Source organism: Amblyomma maculatum, chromosome 10 (genome assembly GCF_055883805.1).
Source record: "Amblyomma maculatum isolate TAMU_Amacu chromosome 10, ASM5588380v1, whole genome shotgun sequence".
In the NCBI taxonomy this organism is placed as follows: domain Eukaryota; kingdom Metazoa; phylum Arthropoda; class Arachnida; order Ixodida; family Ixodidae; genus Amblyomma; species Amblyomma maculatum.
The window spans coordinates 178,332,574-178,357,486 of NC_139353.1; the positions used below are offsets into that span (position 1 = coordinate 178,332,574).

General features: G+C 42.0%; 1 protein-coding gene across 1 annotated transcript in view; it reads left to right on the forward strand.

The window, feature by feature from the left end:
* The window catches only part of LOC146178017 (uncharacterized), a 33,910-nt gene extending 10,715 nt beyond the window's left edge, over nucleotides 1–23,195 (forward strand). The window contains exons 3-5 of the mRNA XM_084581915.1: nucleotides 18,567–18,634; nucleotides 21,177–21,263; nucleotides 22,697–23,195. Of these exons, the coding sequence (XP_084438041.1) occupies nucleotides 18,567–18,634; nucleotides 21,177–21,263; nucleotides 22,697–22,824 (283 nt within the window). The 3' untranslated portion in view covers nucleotides 22,825–23,195. The remainder of the gene's footprint in view (nucleotides 1–18,566; nucleotides 18,635–21,176; nucleotides 21,264–22,696) is intronic.
* The last annotated feature ends 1,718 nt before the right edge of the window (nucleotides 23,196–24,913 follow it).

Sequence of the window (24,913 nt, forward strand, 5' to 3'; positions counted from 1 at the left end):
CCGGTATCCGATCCCGCACTCTTGGAAAAAGTGGTCGAGTGCCCAAACCACTGCGCCACCCCTGCGGGGCCGTTATGGTGATTCATCGGTAGAAATATATTAGCTGAAAAAGATAGCATTAGTCACCTTATCTTCTACAATGTATATTTAGATTTTTTGCAAATTCCACGTGGAATAAAGGACGGAATAAAATTGCGGCATGGGGACACTTTAGGACACTATAGAATTCAATCCGCAGTTCCCTTTCCGGATCCCCGTTCGCGTACATACATGCACTTTCGCATTCAAATAATCGCTAATATTGCAACGTTCCCCATTCATATGTCGCAAATGCTTTCAAGCATAAGGTACTAAACGATCGCTCGGTTTCGCCCTGCTCTTCGATAAACCAACTAGTCAGGAAGAACGTTCTACTACAGCATTTTCTTGTCTACCACTCCAACGAAGAAAATGAGAGCTAAATAACTGTAGCAAGTTCTAAAACAACTAAAATGGGAGCAGTGGTGTATAGAACGCTCTAGCATGTATAGATGGTACAGCTAGTTAACGAAAGAATATAATAACAAACACATGAATTTTAAGCTTTGACTCTGCACTACTGTAATAAACATGGCTCTGCGCTCCGATATATGGCACCCTGCGTCGAGAGTCGGAACTCGCAAGCCTGGTTAAAATATTCTGGTGTCTATGGAAACCATTTCGCAATGGCACCAAACGAAACAATATATTTTCTCTGTGTGAAAAGTTTTTTTTTTTTTCTTTGGTATAACAAAATTATTCAGCGGCCGTGTATGTGTTACTGAATTTTAGAGAGACAGCCTGTGACAGTGGAAGATATAAAATAGACAAGGTCGCGATTGGTTTTCGATTCAGCGACAGTGCTAGCAGATCAATCACTTTCGCTGATCACTGCACCAGAGCACCGGCTATCGCCGAAGCCTATCAGTGATTGTGTTTGACTGTTCCCTTCCCAGCCATGTAGTTCTCTTCAGCATCATCCGCAGGGGCGCGATGGGTACATGCAGAACACGCCGATTGTGCACTGCCCTTTGCAGGTGCCTGCATGGCGCTACAAAAACGCTCCATATATTCCGGCCATAGCATTGCCCTCGAATATCCCACAAGCGATACTGCGTTGCTTGGCAGATGCGAAGGGTGTCGAGTTTCTTTACTGTCATTTTGTTTTCATGTTTGTGTTACCTTTCATATAAATTTTGACACCGCTCTCACGGAAGTGATGTCATCGCTTCATATCCTAATGACATAAGGTTTGTCGTTACTACTGTGCTTATTGTCTTTACCTATCGCCACACTAGGAAATATAAAAGTCACAAAACGTAAGAAAGTACCTACAGTAATGCGAAAAAACAATGGCTAAAAGGCAGCGCGTGGCTGCTTTTCCTGATGTAAACTGATGTCTCAAAAAAGGAGCAACTGCAAATTTGTCTGTTCGTAGCCTATATTTAGGTAGCCACCACTTTTGGTTTAATTTTCACGCACAGAACGAAGTAACACGCAAAAAGAGTTACGTTCATGATGAGCGTCCTGAGATGGAATCAAATAGCAATATAATGGTGGCTGGCTTAAGTGTCTCTTGTGCAGATCCCGCGTCTGCTTCTAAGTTTTCCCACATATCAAACAAAACAGCCGCAGCATTCGTGCACCGCATTAAGGTCCTAAACCTTCATCTTACTCGAAATTCGAAAGGGCGGAGATGAGGGCTTTGCAACGGCTCTTTTCCTGCGCAAAAGTTTTGCTGCCACGCGGCGGCTCAGGATGTGTCCCCTGTAATAACAGGAACCAAAACCATTACTAATGTTGCTAAAATGACAAAAATCTTGTTGAAGTTCGCCTATGAGGTTGAAGGACAGATAGGTAGGATTTTTGGTTTGCAGCAGTCTTCGCAGGTGGCAAAGAGAGAACTTGGCCGTAAGTACAGTAGTCCACCCCCTGAGCGTGATGAGCATAGGAGACAAGTCACTCCCAAAGCGAAGCAAGCATTGGTGTTTATATCCAGTGTTTTGTCGGACAGCTGAGCAAACTGATAGAAAAAATATCGATCCCTGCTCTATTGGACTGAGAGACACCGAGATGCGGACATCGCGAGAAAGCCTCGTCATCGCAGGGAGCTTTGCTCAAAGCATCAAAAGACTTCAAGGGGACCTTATGTACAATGAGGCAATATGTACAAAAAAAGTAGAGACGAAATTTTTGTTAAAAACAGACCTCAAATCAAGGTGGTGGGAATATCGGAGCAGCTTCCTGCGAACAAGGTAGTCTTTCGAATTATCAATGAAAATGACTTGAGGTGCGAGGTAGAAGATATTAATTAGGCTCACAATGACATGAATGGGGAAACAATTAAGGCCCAATTGCACTCAATAACGCAGTGAGGAGGTTTTCGAAGCTCTAAGAGGGAGAAACCGTATGAATATCTTCTCGAGCAGATGTGCATTTTATTATAACATGTTTCTTCTATGCTCTAAAAATCGTGCCCGGGTTGGCCGCACTGAGAGATTTTGCAATTCAAGGTGCGTAGAGTTGTGAAGATAATCATTATAGACAATGCTGTGACCGCCTGAAAAACTGCAAACTTCTGTGAAGGCATGGTAGTCCACGCTAATCAAATGAAACATTCAGCACTAAACCTGAATTGGCCACTGTTCAGGTAGGCGCAGATCAAAGTGATAATTGAAATTGTTGCTGAATTGGAACGTTTTTACCGGTCAGCAGAAATCATCCTAGTATGGACACCCCAGATCCTAAAGTTTCTTAAAATCAATTTAGCTTGTTCATTCACAGTAGCGCAGCACTTTACAAATAACCAAGTTGTTTATAAGCAAAATGTGACATCAATACAAGAACCTCATGCAGTAAACAGTAAGCGCCTTGGATTTCCTAATAAGGAAACATATATGCTGGTAAAAACCTCAAACGTGCCATAGTGATTTATAAAGACAATACAGAAGTTTTTCCTATACAATTAAACCAAACTCTAGTAGCGGCTGAGGGAAATTGGCATGGAAAGAATCTCATTGTGATTATTTGTTATATATTCCGCAAACGCAAGAAGTCAACTCCATGCTGGACGAAATCAAGAAAATATTAAAGGTACATAGCAGCGGGTTTTTTTTTTTTTTTTACGATAGCTGACGACGTCATAGCTAAACATCAAAGTTGACGGGGCCATAAAAATGAGAAAAAAAATTACGTTTAAGAAATTTTAAACCGAAATAGGGTTAGCCTATAAAACTTTACCCATACTCCAACAAGATTTGAAACAGAATATGATAGAAGTTGAATAACCTCACTATCTTCTCCACATTTCTCGCTGCGCATCTAAACAGATCAGATGATTTTGGATGAGTTCACCTATAGAGATCATAAATACATATCATTGGAAATTTTGAATGAAGTGAATTTTTAGTGAATCTAAGCTGACACAAACAGAATTTAAAGTTCTAGTGCCCTTGAGGTAGATGGATTAAGTAAACAGCAAATGCCTACAATATTTCTAAAGATCATATAAATTACATAGTTGAGATGATCAAGGTAAAATTAATGCTGTAGTAAAACAGTATTCTAAAAGGGAAAATAAAACCGCAGAAATTAAACCATTATGGACACCAGAGCTGTAAACAGATACAATAACGAACAGTGCTCATAGAAAATGTTATCAGAGACGCAAGGATAACTTAAAGGACGTGTTACTGCTGATTATATATAAAAAAGAGGTAGAAAATATGACGACAGCTTCAGTGCAGCTAAAAAGGTATTGAAATAATTTTGTGGAACTATAAAAGGTCAGAATTCTTTTAATTTTCTACATACACTGGCAATAAATAAGTCTAAAAAGCAATAGTAATCCACAGTGTGGAAACCAGCGAAGGCCAAACTTCAATTTTCGGAGCAGGATTATATAGAATATATAATAGTGAACCTCTATCACATAGCACAATCTGACTAAGGACAATAAATAGCGATTAATAAAAATTATAATTTGTAAGAGGGTGATCCAACCAACAATTAAAGAACAAGAAGTTGACCTAATAGTATCATCATTTCAACAATTTATAGCGGTGGTGCTAGGCGTCTACGAACAGCTTTTATTCAATCAATGTATTATAGCAACATAAGGTTCTTTCTGAATACGTTTTTACTCTTGCCTTCGAACAGGTTGTTTGCGAGAAATTTAGAAGATCTCGAAAGTTGTATTAATCCCCAGTGGTAAAGAAAGAAATCAAGAAAATAATTTGGTGCTCATAGTGATAAATTATATCCTTAGTAAGATGCTGGAGAAGATATTACAAAGGATGTATTTATTTCTGGATAAAAACGATCTGCGATGAAAGCCCGATCAGAGTTTAAACGCTGAACCTCAGCGACTACGGCATTAAATGTGATGGAAGGAAATAATGAGCAGTAAATGGAAAAGGGTAATGAAGTTCTTATTTTATCAAGAGACATACAAAATGCATTTAGCTATATATATAGAGATCATAACAACACTACAGAAAAAGCAAGCACAAATACCACGCAACTTATATACGTTAAAATTAGAAACCTTAGGCAATAGAGTAATTGAATATGCCTAGTTAAACTGCTCTCTACTATAAAGTGAAGATAGGATTCCCCTAGAAATGATAGCAGCGCCTGTTCCTCTAGATTCTAATGATTGCAGAATTTTTAAAACTGGTTACACAAACACAATTCGATATTCAAGCCTTTGCAGAAAATATAACATTATTAGTCGACGGCTATCTAGAAAAGAGAACAAAATGGGCTATTAGCCATAAGCCATGTCTCACAGTGGGCCGATAACAAGTTTTATTGTTCAATTTTAACAAACCTTAACTTTTAATACTTGGAAAAGCCTGGCAGAAAAGGTTACGGCATGTTGAAATGAAAGGGCTGAAAATTAGAACTGAGAATATTAGGTGTTGTTTTCGATGGACAATATGCCTCATCCACACTTAAAATACATTCAAGAAAAATGACAGATATAACGTCCCTCTTGACCAAATGTATTGGTAAGGCATGACACCTGAACACTTTAAGCTATTCTATTTTAGAGCTATAAAAAAGTAATTATATAGAGTTTCCTCATATCGTACTCATCGCATTCTCATACATTATAGAAATTAAGATCTATTTGTATGTATTCCCCTTATGAAAATATGTAAAGCATAGAGAACATCTATCTTGATTCCCTGTGTCTTGAGCAATATTCCCCCTCTCTATCTAAGCATTGAAAAAGATAACAACCTGTTCATTATCTTACAAACGAAAAGCGTCTTCAAGTGTAAAATAAAATATTACAATAAAGGGAATGTTTACTGATGTGGACAATTGCATCCAGCTAAAGAAATTAGTATCTCATATAAAAAGAAGGCTATTCACCATGACTTCCAAATCTACACAGACTGATCGCAAACACAATGGGAGGCCATTTGTTGTTTTCGATAAAAGCTGCAATGTTATCTGCGCTGAATAATTTACACTTCCATAATAGGAATAATTGCATAGCACAAAAAAGTTATAAAGAAGCAGTAAATATAATAAATATCACAATCACGTAAACACTATCAGAGAATAATTGAAGATTTATCAATTATAGAGGTATTACGTAGCCCCATAATATCAATTATAGTATCTGAATTACTAGACATGAACTATTAACGGAAGGCACTGCTTACAAGATCTCTGTTATCTACAGCAAGGCTCATCAGAAAATAAAAGGAAGCAATATTGCTGATGAATTAGCCAATAAAGCATGATTGAAAGGTTTATTTAGCCATGAATAAATGACTAAATCGTCTCTTAAAAGAGAATTGTATAAAGAATAAATAACGAAGTGGAACCTAATCTAGAAACCCCAGAGCTGAGAATATTATAGTTATCAATAGATTCCAGATATTTTAATTTTACCAAAATCCTTTCTAACAAGCTATCTCTCTTCGCTAGCAGTAAGTGGCCTCGAAGGCTTTCACTTTATCTTGAATGATTTTGGCATCATCATCATCATCATCATCATCATCATCATCATCATCATCATCAACCTGACTATACCCACTGCAGGGCGAAGACCTCTCCCATATTTCTCCACTTAACCCGGTTCTGTACTAGCTGCATCCACATGACCCCCCCGAATTTCTTAACCTCATCCGCCCACCTAAATTTCTGCCGGCCCCTGCTATGCTTTCCTTCTCTTGGAATCCAGGTTGTTACCCTAAGCAAACATCGGTTATCCTCTCGTCGCTCTATATGTCCTGCCCATGCATATTCCTTCTTAATTTTCACTAGAATATCGGTAACCTGAGTTATTTCTCTGACCCACTCTGCACGCTTCCTATCTCTTAATGTTACCCCTACCATTTTTAGTTCCATAGCCCTCTGGGTTATCCTCAACTTGAGTAGAACTCTCTTGGTTAGCTTCCACATTTCGGCCCCATAGGTGAGTACAGAGCTTGGCATACAGATTTTGGCATATTATAAAGCCATGAATTTATTTGTACGAAACTTGAAGTAACATTTGATCAATTATAAAAGAATGTAGCAATGCTAAAGAACAAATTCGTGCCTTCATATTTTGACAGATGTGATAAGGCCCGAATTAGTTTAATATCATAAATGATATAAAATAATTGAAAAATTGTCCATGCCATTAATGAAAAATTGTTTCTCATAAGTATTAGTTTATCTAAAGGTCAGTAGCTAGACGAGAGGGAGAGGCACCAGAGAAAATTGCAGGCATTAATTAAAGTTGGACAAGGATGCCAACAACCACAAGCAAGTCCACTAAGTGGACAACACGTTTTATTCTCATGGGAAATGGGGCCAACACTCCCTGTGGGAGTAGTGTTCCTATAGGGAGCTTGCAAGAACGCTGACAGCGCTAGGCAGTCGGGTAACCTTGGTTTGCCCGCCATTTGTCTGCACAGCGCACCAGTCGACCGCGGCCCGCTCCACGTTCGACTTCTGCACTGTACAGGAGAATGGCGCTTGCAGCGTTTGTGCAAGCTCCCTTTAGATCTGCTCCAACTTCTTTGAGCGCTTGCAGTATTTTGCTATGTAAGTTTATCTTGTGCTCTCCAAAGGTTGGGTGTGAAAAAAAAAATCCAATGCGCAGTATGTCTCCGGACTTAACTTTCTCATATTGCGTTCAGATGCTCCCTTAAGAGAAAATGAACCAATTATTCGGCTTTGAAGTGGGCCATCAAAGCAATCGTCGTTATTATCTTGTTCCCTTTGAGTCCAGCAAACGTCGTAGTGCTACTGTTCCCAAACACCATCTCCCAAACGCTATCTGAACCTAGAGAGCGGATTAACATGTGTGGTAACCGCCGGAGTAGGCATGTTTGATGGTCAGTCTCTAGAAAATTAATATTTACGTCACGGTACTTGCAGAAAAAAACATGTCTGATCATCTTTGCGAAAACGTAGTTATAGTGTCCAAAATAACTGAGCAATCGAGAATCGTTGAGAGACCCTTGCCGGACAATTGGACAGAAGTAACAAAGAACCCTGGGAGTAGAAATGCTGTCTGTATAGGCGAATATTCGCCCCTCCTTCCATTCACTATTTTAGTGAATTCGCATACAAGTACGGTACCTTCCATTCACTATATTAGTCAATTCGCACACAAATACGCTAGCTTTACATTACATTATTAAATCTATCACCGCCTACCTTTTCAGTACATATAATGCGCAAATTATTATGCACTACTAAGGTAATGAGTTGGGAGGCAACCTGTAGATATGAAAAAACAGAGAGGAAAAATATGTACATGTGAAATGAAAAAGGAAATTTATGGCTGTCTACAAACAATTCCATAGCTTTGAGGCACATTCCACTCGCCCCCTCCTCCACCGTGGCTTTTCCCTTTTCTTTTTCTTCTGTGTAAAATTTTCCTTTCCCATCTTTTATGTTTTATGGCTGAATGCCGCTGAGCATTTGGTGGTGCAGGCTGGGCAACGTTATTTTATTTCGTTTTTAAAATGCCCACGCTAACTTCAGTTGAAAGAAACCGCAAAAATTGTTAAAACTTGCGTGCGGGCAAGGTTGCGACGGGATTCCCTGAACTGCTGGCGTTGCGTAGCTGACGTCCTTTTTTCAGCGTTTTCTAAATTCCATATAATGAACAATGAACAATGAAACGCCAGCAGATCAGAGAAGCGAAGCAGTCAGGTTGCCAGTAAAGGTAATCGAACGAAGATGAACCCCTAAAACTGAAAGCACATAAATAAAAACGGGCACTGTATCTCACAGAGATGTAGAAAGAAGAAAAAAAGATCGAGCTAAAAAAAAACCAGCTCCGTTGGTTTGGAGTCTTGTAGACTTCTCCTCTCGCTGCCGTGCTGTAAACTGAGCTCTCGACAGCTGCCGCCAAGCACTTATCACTCTCGCCATTCCGTTCCTGGCTCAAAATCAATCCCCTCTGCCCTTAGGCGAAAGCATGCAGCTTGAAAGCGTAAACGCTCAATGACATGAAGCTTACACAGGATTTCTTCTGCTGGTTGCCGGAAAACATATTAAGCGGCGAAAAACAAAATACGCTACCGAGCTCCCTTTCTAAACAAAATACAATTTAAGTGATTTAAGAATTTGTTTATATTTGTTATTCCTGTCTCACCGGTGCTTTTACTTCCTTTGCCATTCTTATTCACCATTGTTTTGCTTTGGTTGTTTTCTTCTCTGCTTGCTTCTGTTTCCTTTGATTTCGCCTTACTGACCTGCAACGGTTAGGATTTCTACTTAAGACCAATGGCAAATGCAGCCACACGTAATGAGTACTACTTTACTGTAATTTTATTTTATAATGTATTCATCACCGATGAACTTTACATACACCATCGAGCCGTTTTCAGTAGTTGTATATTATATGTCATGTGCCGTTGCGTTCTGGAACGTCTTGACCATGATCTCGTGGAGGGTTAAGGAATTTCACAAGCAGAAAATTCCTGCAATCAACTTTGCGTTTAGAAAAACAAACCCAAGCAGCACGCCGTCAATGGACCGCCAATGGTCCAATATTGGGATATATTGGTCCCAATATTGGTCAATATTGGCGTCTGATTGGGGCGCACAAAGAGCCAAGATATATGCCAACCAATTTGATCGGCTCTCCTATCAAAACCAGTATTGGCATACTATCTTGTTTACTGGCATTCAATGGCACTCAATGGCTACTCAATATCTTCCACCCAAGCTCACTCACTGGTTGTTATATCACGGCCATCCCGCCAAGCTCACTGGCCATCCAATATCTTGTATCCATGCTTATTCACTGGATATTCACAACTGGCATCCAGCCAGATTTATCGGGTACCCAATATTTCCAATCCAATCTTGCCCAGTGGTTTTGCATTATTGGCATCCAGCCAGAGCAATTGGCAATCCGGCTAGGTGCTTTTTCGTGCTATGACTAATAGGCACCTGCAAAGCCATCCCCTACTTATGCAGCGCAGATATTTTTCATGCAGCTTTTTATTTAAATAAAGCATGCTGAGGATATCAATGCACAGAAAATAATACAGCTGAAAGGTTCACTGCATGGTGATTTATTAGGTGTGCACGTATTACAGGGCATGGAAACATTTAGGCAGAACTCTTAGACTTCAGTGCTCCTCCTGTCTGCGTCCCCTTGGCAAGGTGTTCTCAGGTCCCAGGTTGGAGGAAGGCGCTGCGTTTATCGCAGCTTCTTTTGTGGTCGGTTGTAGGGGCAGCAGCTCCATGCAGCCTTTAAAGATATGGACTTCAGCAGCGTGCATAACAATGTATTTCCTTTCGCAGATAGCACCTGGAAATAAAAGCAACATTCATAAATCCCACTAAGACAAAAAACTTTTGGAAAGTGGAAGTGCAGCTAGACCATGGAGTAAAAATGCAAAATAAAGCACTACCTGCTGGCCCTCAGGCAACTTTCTTGTCTGATTTACTCAGGTTGAAATAAGCTGCATGCTCAGTGAGGCCGGCCATATTAACTTAGTTACATTGGTTGCGACATCTGGCAGTGCACGGCTTCCCATGTGGATGTGTTGTTGACGCTGGAAACATAAAACAAAATGATATTTGCCGTTATCTATTCTTAAACAGTAGTCAGTGCTTGCCCCCTTATACTTGTAGTGCCTTTGTGATCGAACACCTGTAGAAGAAAGACGTCGTCATAACTGGAAGCTTCAAATCAATAGCTTTCCTTTGAATAGATTGCCGCAATAACTAAAAAGAAACTACAAAGGAAAAAACAGACACAAAAAATGGCAGTCGCACTCCGACCGCGGCTGCTAAATTTAGTGTGCACCGCATCATTACTGCAAACAGAACGTTTTAAAAGTTGTAAAAGCTGCAGCCAAAACAACGTACGACACAGATGCTTTGGGGTTTGTATGACACACTCGAACTGAAAAAAATAAAAAAATCCGTAACTTAGCATCACGTTTGTTGTGGGAACAAGTTTGTACGTGTGGTAAAGTATAAGAACTATGGTAGCAACTGTAAATAACCTCTTTTAAGCGGCTATTTTATGACACTTCTACTACTCGGAATTAGCGCAAGAGAAAGATCAAACACGTGAATAAGCTACGCGTCGTTTAGACCATTCCAATAGCGCATTCATAACGGCAAATTACAATATTAAATATTCGCTCGCAACTAAAAATCATGTCCCAGAAAGCTAGACTTAACTCTGAGTTTTGAATATAGTTTGTAAGAGAAACTGACCACTTCAGACACACAGCACACGCGCGATGAAGTTGTAACCTGAAAATCACACAAAACACGCGTCATGTTTTACAGGACCACGTTATTCTTTTGCAATACAAATTGGCCACCTCTGCGCCGTAAATTTTGTCATTATGACCAGAGTTTATGCATACAAAATAGTGCGCTGAGAATACAGTTCAGAACTGACTGGCGTGGTGCGGTCGAAATAAATGTCTTTCCGTTCTCGCAAGCATATCGGTTATTGACATGATGATCAAGGCTGACAACATACTGCACCAAATAATGCAAAAAAAAAAGTATCTTACCATACGGCTAGGGCAGATTTGCAGACCTCAGCTGCAACAATCCAAACTGAATGCTGCCACGCAAAGTACATCCCAGGGATCTGATGCTTTATACACCTGGTAAGAAAAAGTAGCGATCTTACAAGGAGACAAAGCAAGAAATAATCTCAGAGAGCTCAGTTATGAACAAACAACTTAAAATGCTGGTGGTACTCACAAATATCCTCTTTCAGGCATGGCCATTAAAATGAATCGGAACTTTCACAAGGCTTGGTTTTTCGGTTCTGCTGTCCAAAGCTGCGGGAGCTCGAGCAGCTCGAGCGGGTGGGGATTGTGTGGCCGACCAGACGCCTCTGTATCAGCCGCTTGTGTCGAGTTTCGAGGCATGGTTGGAAGGGGGCAGAAGGATCGTTGTGTTTTCTCTCCCTCTTTTTTTTTTTTTTTTTTTTTGCTTGAGATCTGTCGAAAGAGTAGGCATAAAGCTCGAAAGGGGGTGAGAGGAATGAAAGAGGTCCCGCAGGACCACGTGAGCCCAGAAGGCTGCCGGCCAGGAAAGTTGGCGGGAAGGAAGGGAAGAGTGAGGGGGAGTGGAGTGGGGGGCATTGTGAGCAACGCCTGCCTAGCCGGGAGGAAAGAGAGGGCAGTGAAGGTCGCTGCCCCTCCGCGGTGACTGCTTTACGGGGAGAAAAGGCTACAAGACGGGAAGTTGAAAGCGGTTTTGAGAATTGCTTTAGTCAAGGCCCTCGGGCGGAGAGGCGACAAAAGGACGAGAGAATGGAAACCATATGTTCTTTGCGCCAAGCGTGTGAGGAGGAATGCGCAGAGTTTTGCCCTTGGCTTCGCTAAAACAACGAGGAGTGCGTTCGGAGCTCTTTGGTCGCCTCGACTGTTGGCTCGGTAACATTTTCAGTGGAATGATAATTTCGCTTTATTTTTTTGTTAATGCAAAATACGTTTTACCTCATAGTTTCAAATAATAATCACATACGTAAAACAATCTTCAGTTTTCACGGAATCGTCCTCGGTTCGAACAAATGGACATATTTTTTTTTATTAAAGACGGCACACAGGTCGCTGTTCATGACGGAGTGCTCTTCAAACGTCATCACGCGCAACTGAGTGATGCAACAGCCCGTATACTTGCTGTATTCCTATTAAGGAAAAGAAAAGCGAAAACGACCATAACTACGAGTACTTTAAGGTTAAAAATTCCCATGTTATTCATTTTTATTTTATTTTTTCAAATCAGGTGGACATTTAGAGTAAGAAAAAATCCGCGTAGAACTAAGCGTGGGCATATCAAGAAATACAAAATACTCGACGAGCTAAGATTGAAGAACTAAATTTGCAGTAAAGAAAAAATAGAAAGAAAGCAAGGGTCAACATTGAAACTATATCTACGAACTTGGGACAAGGTTGTCCTCAGAAAGAAGCGCGGTATAATAATCTTTCAGCCCGCGGAAGCAGCGCTTGTGAAAGCGGCAGAATATTTCACAAAGGAACCCTAATTCTCAATCATGTGTTAATTTCTTCGAGAGTGGTGTTCTCTAAAAATGCCTCAAAACTGCTAAAGTAACGCACTCGCATTACTTTTAATATATATGAATTGCAATTAGCTGCCTGGTTGACACGATGGGATAGAATTATTTAGTTCTCTGAAGGGAAACGCCTTCGGTGCGGTGATTATATAGTTGGATAATAAGGCATAGAATGCCTGAAGAATAGTTTCTGAACAATGCTTAGGAGAGTGCTGTCAAACGCTGTGGTCAAATGCATCATTATGAGCCATATATTACAGCTTTCGAACAAAAATAACTTCCGTAAAGAACATCGTTATTATGCAATTTCAATTTTGTTGCCATATATGCTGGCGACACATGTGCGCGCATTCATTACACTGTAGGTAATTGTTTTAAATTTTTATTTTTTTTTTTCGTTTGCCTTGCCCCATGCAGTGCTGTTGATTTTTTTTTATTATCTTTTACATGCACTACACTACTTTTTGGCAGTGTGCGATTTACGTCGCATTAGAATACGAGCCATTCCAGGAGAGTTCAGATTTGTTTTCTTGTCAAGTGAATTAGCTAGACATAACGTAGAATATATGTTGCTTGTATTTTTTCTTTTAGCTGAAATATTTTACGCGCTGCTGCACCGATGGCCAAAGTCGTTCAGTCTTTGTCTGTTGCTGAAGCCCACAGCAGAGCGCAAAAGAGTACAGTACAAATTTGTGTTTAGTAGATATTAGAACTCGAAGGCCCTGAAAGCAGCCCAACATATCTGTCTATAAGAACAGCTAGTACTGAGGCGTGGTATAGTCGGTGCTTATGCTGAATGCCGGAAACAGCTAGGGTAATGGCGAATCATGCAGTGCGTGTTTGATTGGCTAGCGCGATCGATCTCTCCCAGCTTGAACATGTTGGGTTTCTTTCCATCACGTAAAAAAAGGCGGAAATAATGATGCTACGCGTGCGTGTTTCCAATCATGGACAAACGTTTACAGGATGTGGATTCACCGGATATATTCGATCGTTTCTGCGTTTACTATCCAAACGTAACCCCTGGTGTTTGTTCAAGCGACACACACGTTCTGTTGCGTTCTTTGCATTTGAGTACCTTGCGTTTCTTGACTGCGCAGGATTTTTTTCGCGGACACACATCTATTAAACATTTGCTTGTCAGATCAGTTGTGTGCTCGAGCGTGCGCGTATGCTTGTACTCGTATGCGTATAAAGAGGCCCATGGAACGAAATCCCGTGCTCGACAGTTGTGCGCGAGATGTGTTCGAGGTCTGTGCATGGATATATCTGTGCACCGGATCTGTGCATTGATGTGTCAATCACTTTCAATCATCCTGATTTGACGAGATCAGAAAAACAAATCGTCTCCACCGGGAATCGAATTCCTAGCCTAGTTAACGCTTTAACCAACTGCGCTAAACCCTGGATCGCGAAACTAGCACCATACGTAATTCTCGTTGTCTACAGTGAGGATAGCGACGAGAAGGACGCTGCAATTAGTGATAATGACAATAATGACAGAATCAATGGTAATGACGCTGCGTTTAGTTGATAACGATAATGATACGTAACGCACCGTATGCAGTAGCATTAATCTCGTCTTCGCTAATTTTTGCAGTATAGATTCCACGTGCTGTCAGAATTTTTTCAACACTTGGCTAAAGTTTGGAACACTATCTGTGTTAGCTACGTCCACGCGTGATCGACATCCGGGCCTCTAGTCTGCAGGAATTGTCTCGAAGATATAATATGCAGAATTTTACATAACAATTAATCGTGCCTAAAGTCGTAAATAAAAGAGTTCTCTACCAAAATTGTCAAGTATAATCGCAGGTCATCCACAACAATTAGCGAATCACGAAAAATGTATTCAGAAAAATATATTCTACATTTTCCGTGATGGGCACTTCTGTACATTTTGTCTGGTCAGCTCAGTCAAACAATTTTAGGACAATCTATACATTAATCCCAATAAACATTATATATATGGCGGCCCAAATTACGTATGGCGTATGAATATCTTCTACAGTTGAACGTAAACTGACGTCCGGGCCAGCGAAAAATTTAGTTGCGACAAAATTAGCCCCAACACACTGTCATATTGAGATGCAAGCATTAGAAATGTCTCTGTCGGTCAGAGCTGCTTCTACTGTTTTTTTAGCGCCGCCGCAGCCTGAAATGTGCAAAGGTGGCCAGCCATCAAAGCTCGTTAGGCAATATCGACCACTAGAAACCATGATATATACAATGTTGGGATGCCATCAAAGCTGATGGGACAATATTGACCAATCTATGTCAAGATATATGCAATGTTGACAAGCCATCCATATTGGCAGAACATTATTGCCCAACCTATGCCATTAGGGTGCAATGCTGGCTAGCCATCACAGTCCATCGAACAATATTGAACAATATAATGCATATGTATACATTGTTGGCAGGCCGCCATGACAGGCGGGTCACTATTGACCAATATATGCCATGATTTATTTATTGCTGACAAGACAACCATAATGGCCGGACAATATTAACCTATTTATGCCATTATATGTGCAATGCTGGCCAGCCATCAGACCTCATTAGGCAATATTGACCGCTATAATCCAAGATATATACAATGTTAGGATGCCACCAAAGCTGGTGGGGCAATATTGACCAATGTATGCCAAGATATATTCAACGTTGACGAGGCAACCATAATGGCCGGACAATATTAGCCAAGCTATGCCATGATATGTGCAATGCTGGTCAGCCATCAAGGCTCATTAGACAATATCGACCACTAGAAACCAAGATATTACAATGTTAGGAAGCCGCCAAAGTTGGTTGGACATTATTGACCACTGTATGCCTAGATATAATCAATATTGAGAAGCCATTGTTATTGACAGGACAATATTTACCACGTTATACCATGGTGTGGAAGATATTGGCAACTAATTGCAGCTGGTTGGCCAATAATGACCAGGCTGCCTAATTGTGTATACAATAATGGCAAACTGTTCAATATGAATGGGCATTATTGACCGCTCTTAGCCGGTTGAATGCCAATAACGGATATGGGTGAAGTTCACTGGGCCAATAATGATTATGGTATAGCGTGGCTGCACATTATTGGTAGCTAAATGGCACCATTGGGCCACTTGTGGGCCAGTAATCCCCAATCAATCCCCATTATTGGGCCGATGAAATGTGCTGCCTGGGAATCTAAAATCATTCACCTTGAGCTTAGTCTGTTTACTATGTCAGCAGAAGTAAATAGGTACAATTAAAACTGTTGTTGCGACTTCTGTTTACGTCCCACCGCAGCTCTCAACTCATTTGGCGCATTAAGATGAGTACTGTTACAGTTACAAACAGCATTGCTTGGTATCGAACTCTGAACCATAAGTAAGGCAGCAACGGCTATCGCCAGACTCCAGTCGGCCTAGCAGCAGGTAATGCTTCGCTGCTGGATGGTCAGTCTGCGGTTACCCGCTAACAAAAACACTCAGCCGTAGCTGTAAAACTGGGGAAAGAAGAGGCTCTTGCTCGGCAAAAGATCATCCCGACATGTCAGAGTGTTTCGCCAGTGACCCATCCAGGAATAACGTACTAAAACCAGTGTGCACGGATGGCGCAACCTCCCGTCTGCCGCAGTGAGGGTGACAAAGATATCTCACAAGGCTTGACGTCGGCAAGTACGAGACCGTGTTGTACTTCCTGTTCATTTACAAGCTGCTAGAAGCGCTGAGGCAGACATGGACGAAAGAAGTTGACGGGACAAACGTAAAAGATCCCAAAGGAAAAGCAATAAAATGTAAAAGGTTGTTTGCTGGACTAGTTGGTATAGCATCATAACTAGTCCAGCAAAAAACCTGAAACCTGGTTAAACTATTGGGTTCTTTTAGCGTTTGTCCAGCCCACTTCTCTAGTCTATGTCTGCCTCAGGGCTTGTAGATGCTATCAGGCTATACCAACTAGCCCAGCAATAACTTGGCAAACTATATCGCGTGTTCTTTGGGTTATTTTAGCGTTTTCCGCCCCCTTCTCCCGTTCATGCCTGCCTCAGAGCTTCCAAATGTTATCCTATACCAACTAGCCAAGCGAACAACTATGTTAAGCTATATTGCTACTCCTTTGGGTTCTTTTAGCGTTTGTCCCGTCAGCTTCTCTCATCCATGTCTGCCTCAGAGCTTCCAAATGTTATTATGCTATACCAACTATCCCAGAAACTAACCTTGTGAAACTATGTCGCTACTCCTTTGGGTTCGTTTAGCGTTTGTGTCGACCGCTTCTCTCGTCCATATCTGCCTCAGAGCCTCTAAATGGTATTATGGTATACCAACGAGCCCAGCAGATCACCTTGTTAAACTATATCGCTTCTTCTTTAGGCCCCTTCACTATCCTATACCAACTAGCCCAGCAAACAACATTGTTAAAATATATCACTTCTCCTTGGGGTTCTTTTAGCTTTTGATCCATTCACTTCTCTCGTCCATGCCTCTCAGCGCTTCCTAAAGTTATGATGCTACACTAACTAGTCAAGAAAACAGCATCGCTTATGATCGGCAAAGTTAGGAGCAGTGACTTTCGGCAGGCAGTGCAGGCCACCCACGTGCCGATGATAAGCATCGATGATGCACAATCAACTTTAGGAGCTTTCGTCTCAGAATTCGTGCAAAGGGAACCGCATCGGGGCGGAAACGTAGGAAGAGTCATTACAAGTAATCTTACGTCTCCTTGCAACCACCTAGGCCACTGATATACGATTGTTTAACCGGGGCTCCAGATCTAGTAGCCTTTCTACGAGCTCTCTACGAGGACACTGCTCAATGCCTGATAATACGCAGGGTAACATGTCTGCGAATCCTAAACGTCGGCTATATTGTCTGCTTTTCATTAACGATTTCTCCTTTCTCTCTCTCTCTCTCTCGCTATCTTTCTCCAGGTAATTTTTATTTATTTATTTATTTAAATAAATAAAAAATACCTTGTTTTAAAATAAGGAAATACCTTGTTACAAAAGCCTCGAAGGCTTTATTTCATGATAGCGGGAAGTTAGGGGCAAGCATGCTAGTTATGGTCGGTGATCATTGCCTGCCTTGCGGGAAATTCCCAGAATGACAGCAGCACAAGTGGAGCCCGGGCGTCGTACCTGGATGTAGGCCATTCGCAGTAGGCGAGCATATGCATCGAGACATTGTTTTGCTTTGTAGTACCAAGAACAGCTCCACGACATTAGCTCTATTGTTCGGTGGGCACTCGTTCAACACTGTACCAATGTGACTGCTGACGATCGGTTGTCAGACTGTTCCTCAAGGCCATCATGCTTGCACGGGAGAAGCTCGTGGTGTATTATCTGCATGGAGAACAGCTTAATCACGTAGCTAGTTAACGGCTATTGCGTGCAAGGCTTGTGTATCAAGACGTGCAACATTCGGAAGCACAAATGTCCGCGCAATACGTTTAATGGAAGTCTACAGAGCGAGTGTAAGCCGGGTTTGTGTTTTGAAGAAGGTTTTGCAGGTCAAGGGCACCCAGAACCTTCCCAGCACGTTCCTCCATCGGTTGAAGTGCAGTCGAATATTTGATCGTCCGAATAATGCGTTGTAATATTTATGTCGTGAAATTTTAGAAATTGGGCACATCAGCCTGCGCCTAACTACACAGTTCCGCCGTCTCAGACTGTGATCCTCACTAAACGCTTTGATAAAGGTTTTCAGGAATGGCAAGCAGCCGCAGTTTTAAGTTTTTGGTAACATCGTTTGTGTGAAAAAAAAGAGCAGTTAAAGAATAGAGAACTTAGCTAAAAGAGTGCAAAGAACTGCTACAGCAAACGTATCCCTGCTTAGCTAAGCTAAATATCTTTTTGTTTTAATATGCTCACAATAGATATATTTGCAAATAATCCTGTATTAGAACAATGTCAAAGTGTTATGCTGCTTTGATATTTCTAAGTAACATTTTTCAAAACAAGAGGCAGTGACGTAATATCGCCTAATTTTATTTTGTTATGTTTGAAGGTCAGGCAATGTTTTTTTTTTCTTTTTTAAAGGCGAAACATCACCTTCGACATCACGGGAACCGACGTTCCTGACCAGGTCACCTATGTTGTCGATAATGGTAGGTCAATAATATTATTGTTTTTATCGTTGTTGTTTGTTTTCAGTACTACAGAAGACGAGAGATAAATATGCCCATTTTATTATACCTACTAAGGAACAACTTTTTATAATATGCGAATTAGGACCCACCTGATGAAAATCATTGTCTATTTTTGATCTCTAATAAGGCTTCAGTGCATAAATAATAATACCAAATAAATGCTAGTATCATTCATTCTTCTAAACTGCTGGTAATGCAATGATATGAACAATTAGTGGCACGTTTCAGGACCTGATTATATCGGAGTGAAATATCTGTATTCGTGTTCATGATGGCGGCAATAGAAACGAATTTCTATAGTCTTACCACACCACATGGAAACGAATAGCATCACAGTAGTATTCACAATAATGTCAAGCTCGACAACAACTATTGGAATCAATATTTGATACCAAAATACCTTCCCAGATGACAATGTCTATGCGACAAGAACAGATTATCGCTCTCTGTGTATTATGTGGTGTATATCTGCATTGCAACCTATTGGCTCCATTTTTGAAGGGGCAGCAAAGGTATCGCACTCCTGTGAGGCATGGCAACGCTTTGCCTGAGCGGTAAGGTTTCCGCTTGCTGACAAACTAGCAAATGAAATTTTCAAATGTTTTCTACATACAAATCTATCGTTAAATTTGCTTCTGTCAATACTATATTTATGGCGTCGTTGTTATCATAATTTCTGGACAAGAAGAGATAAAATAACAAGCCTGCGTCATGAACATCGAATATTCGCCGTTCTTTAGTTGAAAAACAATTATTCCATCTTTGCTAGTACTGTCTGTGCTACCAGAGGCAATTATTTTTTAACTAAGCCACGGCGAGTATTCAATGTTCGTGGCACAAGGTCTAGTAGCGACGAAATTGAGATCGTGACATCGTGGAGATATCGACATGACATTGACATGACGCCGTGATCATATCGACCTGTCATATTGTTGGTTTATACTCCGTGCGGTAGTGCCAGTCACTTATCGCCTTGCTAGCCAGTAAATATAGAAAGACCAAAGCGCATGCCCTTAATATGAGATGGTACTGCGTTTAAATTCGAATTGGTAGAGCCCTGCACCTGTATCATAACATTTCCAGCAAGAGCCAGTTCATCGAGGCTAAGAAAATATTGTTGAAAAAGAAAACCTTTTATGCAATACAATTTCGTGATATATATATATATATATATATATATATATATATATAGAAAGAGAGAGAGACTGAGATATTTTTCCAGGCGGCGCAAAACGCTGTCCTAAACTCTCTGATAGCCACAGTGGTAGGATATGACAGACCATGCGCGTGGAATTCTACAAGCTTGTTTGAAAGACCACCTACGACAGCAGTTGGCACTGCCGCTGGAACAGTGCTGCACGAGAAAGCAATAAACAAATACCCTTTGTTTTGTAGACTTCACCTGGGCCAGAAGTGCTATCTACATAAAGGGAAGTGTATGGCGATGAATTTTCTTGTGACCCCACCGGAGTGGCGCAGTGGTTACGGCACTCGACTACTGTTCCCAAGGAAGCGGGATCGAATCCCGGCCTCGGCGGCCGCTTTTCCGTGGAGGGGAAAAGCAAGGCGCCCGTGTGCTGTGCTATGTCAGTGCACGTTAAAGAACCCCAGGTGGTCGAAATTTCCGGAGTCCTCCACTACGGTGTCTCTCATAGCCTGAGTCGCTTTCGGACGTTAAACTCCACAAACGAACCAATTTTCTTGTGCTAAAATGCACTTCGGGCAGACAGTAACTTGTGTAAACACCCGTCTACGCTAGCATAAGATGTCCTTAAAAAGACCCGTCGCGTAACATTGCGTTACATCACATATGTTATCCCTCAAGTAATATGCCTGCCTTCCCTGATAGATTGTGCACACAACTTTTCAAAGAAACCAAGGTTACTTGCAGCCATGGGGACAAAATAGCAATAGAAATACGCCAGGCTTACCACATACATTTGAATGGTCACATGTGCGTAATTCAAGCTTGAGTGCTCCTTCGTGACTGTTAGATTTAATTTCTTGACTCTGATGATTACAAGCGTTTGCGGAGGCGCGTGCGTCCTGGGTATGTCGGAAAAATCAATACATGTGTTTCTTTAATCAACCTTCAGTGGTTAGTAAGCGCGCGTCCTTCTTTCGTGACCGTCATCGCGAAACCGCCCCAAATGCGGCGCCTTTCAGTCCACAGACCATCGGCTCGAGGGTCTTGGAAATGCCCGTATTACGAAGTACTTTACTCTGGGCTAGTTGGTACATGGTTGAAATGGATTATGAAGACGGCGCGAAAGGGACGAGGACGAGGACTGGTCCTCGTCTCTTTCGCGCCGTCTTCATAAGCCAGTATTACATTGGTACTATCCTGTTGAGGCTAATCTTTGTAAGTAATGATATTAAAAAAATTGCATTAATGTGTTCAAGTAATGAATTTCAAACCCCATTTCCCGAGGGATTATACATACTGAGGATGTTGATTGCTCCTCCGTGATTAAATTTGCTTATTTGTTTCTCTTTTCAGACCCCACTCACCCGCTGACTGCCTACTACAACTACACTGACTACAGAAACTGCATGGTCACGATAGTGCCGTACGACAACCACGATCGTAAGACCTTTCTCCTGTTAGCAATCAATCCTGATCAAAATGCTCGTAGGTTGTTGTGGCTGTATGTTTGAGGATGGCATTGCACAAAGACGAATGCATGAAAAACAAACCTTATTTTAGCCTTCCTTTCCGTCTTTTCAATACAAGCTGGCACTGTGTGTTTGTACGCTAGCATTGTATAACATACTGTCACAGCGTAAAGCCAAAGGAAGTCTCCGAAGACCACAAAGTGTCAGCGATCTGAGCAGGGCACGCGGTAGCGATCACATCTTTCGCAAAGACGCACCTTGGGGAGGTCGAGCAGGAGGTGCTGGACGGATGTGTGCTGAGACCCCTGTGTTCTGCAGCGCTGTGTCCTGTCTTGTTTTCAGTGCTTTATTGTCCCTGTCTTCCAACGCTTAGCATCCAGCAAAATTTATGCATCAACTGTCCGGCAAGAATGTTCTGCCAAATTACATTTCTTTCACGCGCATAGACTGGGCACGCCAATGTATAGTCCACAGTTACGGGTATGCCACAAGTTGAACATTTACGGCAAAATATTAGCGTCAGTCTCAAATTTCTAAAAGTATTGATGAAACCCGGCAGAAGAGCATTTCAAATAAAATAACAATAAAAATAATATTTTGGTAGAAAAAAGGTGTCTCAGAAATTCATCGCAGTCAGAACTTTGCTTTTCTCGCCTTGAGGGGGCACGCGCTCGCGATCGGCGCAGAGCGAAGAAATGGAATCCATCGTGTCAATACAAACGCATAACGATGCAAAATGTTTCCTCCGTCTATGTGAAATCCAGGCTCATATACATTATCAGTTATGAAAGTTAGAAAAAGAATTCTTCTATCTTTGTCTCTTGACTTATATTTTTGATTTCTGGACAAGTCCATATAATATGCGAGCAGATCCACCTTCTTCTGGCATAGTTTACTCAAAGCGAGAAGCAACCATCCAAATTGAAGAACCCAAGTCGGGCAAATTTACACTGAGCAGCAGAACACCCCAGCGCTGAGTCCTTTCACCCCTGCTGTTCAATGTTGCACTTTATCAAGCTTCCATCAAGGCTAGCTCAAAGCTCAGAGTCACCCGCGCAGCAGAAGAATCGGCGGCGGCTCCGACGCGGCTCTCCCGCTTTGTTTCATGTGACGTAACTCGCTTCTCGCGCATGCGCAATTGGGGCTCTCCGGGGCTGCGCGAAAAAGCTCAGCTTAGTGTTGATTTCGCAAAAAAATTATTGGATCTAAACATCGGAGCGTTATTTAGGAAAAAAAGGAAAATGAAAGCAATGACGACAATTCTAGGTGGCACTACGAGCGCGCAAACAACAAAAAAAACGGCATTTAAAATTATGCACATTTTGGAGCGGAATTTCACAACCAGCATGATTAAAGAAACCTGTATAAATCAAGAAACTTTGTTTCTGTTTTTCTTTCTTCCAGACTGCTTGCTATGGGTGAAGCCCTCGATTGTACACAGGATTCCTCGTAACTGCATTGTCGCCCATGAGGAGAATTGCGACGTAAGGAATCCGCTTTTCGAAGAAAATTTTTGCGGTGATGTTCAATAAAAATGACAGTCTATGTGTATTGTTCGATACTGCTTTTGAGAAAACATTGTGGGTGTTTAACCAGGGCTGAAAATTGTAGAAATAACCGCAAATAACGGAAAGCGCATACTAACGCTTTTGTATTTTTTTTTTCCAAGAATATTTGACAAATGGAATGCCCAAATGTACGAGTCATATCGGCTGTCGAAGTTGACAATGCACTTTGTGCGTTATCTCCAATTATATATGTAAACGATTAGACAATGTTATTGTTCTCTTTGTTTTGCAATGCAGCTGCTCGTGTATTGAGACAGTGCATTTTCCTGCCCACCCTACCTGGACCCAAATGAGGGTCTGTAGTATTGTGGAAATAATAATAAACTGCTTTTCAATCCGTGTTTTTTCATAATTTTTTTAATTAGGTTTTTGGGAAAGGAAGAGCCCTATACTTTTAATGAGCACAACGGAATTTGCATCTAACCAGTTGAAGGCTAGGGTCATTTTTTTATTCTACACCAGCTAGCTACACTAGTGTAGCAAAACACCATTGAATGCATTGGATATTTGCTGAACCGGTGTAGCTGATGCCGGGTAAAAAATGGCTAATATGTTTTCGTGTTTAGAAAGGAATGGTGCAGTATCTGTCTTTGAACTTCCAGGTTATTCGAATGAAATTTGCGGGACGCTGACAGCTCGTAAATTGAGTTTTGGGAATAGCAAGCAGCCTTATAGTTTTGACTGAATGCCATGCAATTGTGGACACCTACACATAAGCAGGTCAACATCATGTTTCATATATGTTCTTGGTTTATACGAACAGAAAGGGGTTTAATGTATTTGGTTGGTTTACTCGGCGGATGCGTTTCTATGGGGGCGAAACGAAGAGGCATCAGTGTGCTGTGCGATGTCAGCGCACGTTAAAGATCCCCAGCTGGTCGAAATTACTGCATAGCCCTCCACTACGGCTCCTCTTTCTCTCTTTCTACTTTCACTCCCACCTTCCTCCCTTCTCTTACGGCGCGGTTGCGGTGTCCATAGGAAACACATGAGAGTGTTACCGCGCCTTTCCCTTCCTCTAAATAAATCAGTTGGTTTATAAAAACGGAAAGGCGCAGTATCTGCCTTTGACACCATCAATGTTGTTCAAGGTGACATCGCACAACCCAGGGCTGCTTCTACATTTACTGGAGGGGGGAACAGAGGGGCGCCACCGTTTGCGGCGGGGGCTAGCCCGTCACCGGTTGTACTTGTAGGCCGTCCTTCAAACCGCCACCGCTTCAGTGGCGCACCACGGCTATTCCGACGTGCGTCTTTTCCTCTCCATCTTTTTTTTCTTCTCTATTTTCTACTCTCTACGCACAAGGCAGCGGCGGTGGCTCAGCAATAAAGCAAATAGCTGGCCCGTGCATTTTTTTTTCTTTCTTCCTACAGTTGTTGTGGCTGTAGGAAGAACGAAAAGAAAATGCACGGGCTCTTTCGCCGAGCCACCTCCGCTGCTCCGTGCGGACAGAAGAGAAAATAGACAAGAAAGAAAAGAGAAACGCGCGCCGCAACAACAGCCGTCGTCCACCACCACCGAAGCGGTGGCGGGTGCAATGACGGCCCGCAACAGATAAAAATCAGTGGCTGGCTAGCCTCCGCCGCAAGCGGCGTCGACCTACCATCCCAGCACCGTAGGGCCAGGAACTGCCACCCTTCACCACCTCTCGCCTTTGTGGCTGTAGGAACAGGAAAAGAAAATGCACGGGCCTGCTAGTGGCTCTGCTGTTGTTGTGGCTGTAGGAAAAAGGAAAAGAAAATGCACGGGCATGCTACTGGCTCTGTAGCTGAGCCACTGATTTGTTTATAGGATGGGAAAGGCGTGGTAACTGTCCCACTTGATTTCTGTGGACACCGCAACCGCGCCGTAAGGGAAGGGAGGAAGATGGGAGTGAAAGTGGAAAGAGAGAAAGAGGAGCCGTAGTGGAGGGCTACGAAGTAATTTCGACCACCTGGGAATCTTTAACGTGCGCTGACATCGAACAGCACACGACGCCTCTTCATTTCGCCTCCATCGAAACGCAGCCGCCGAGGTCGGGTTCGAACCCGGGTACTCCGGCACAGTAGTCGG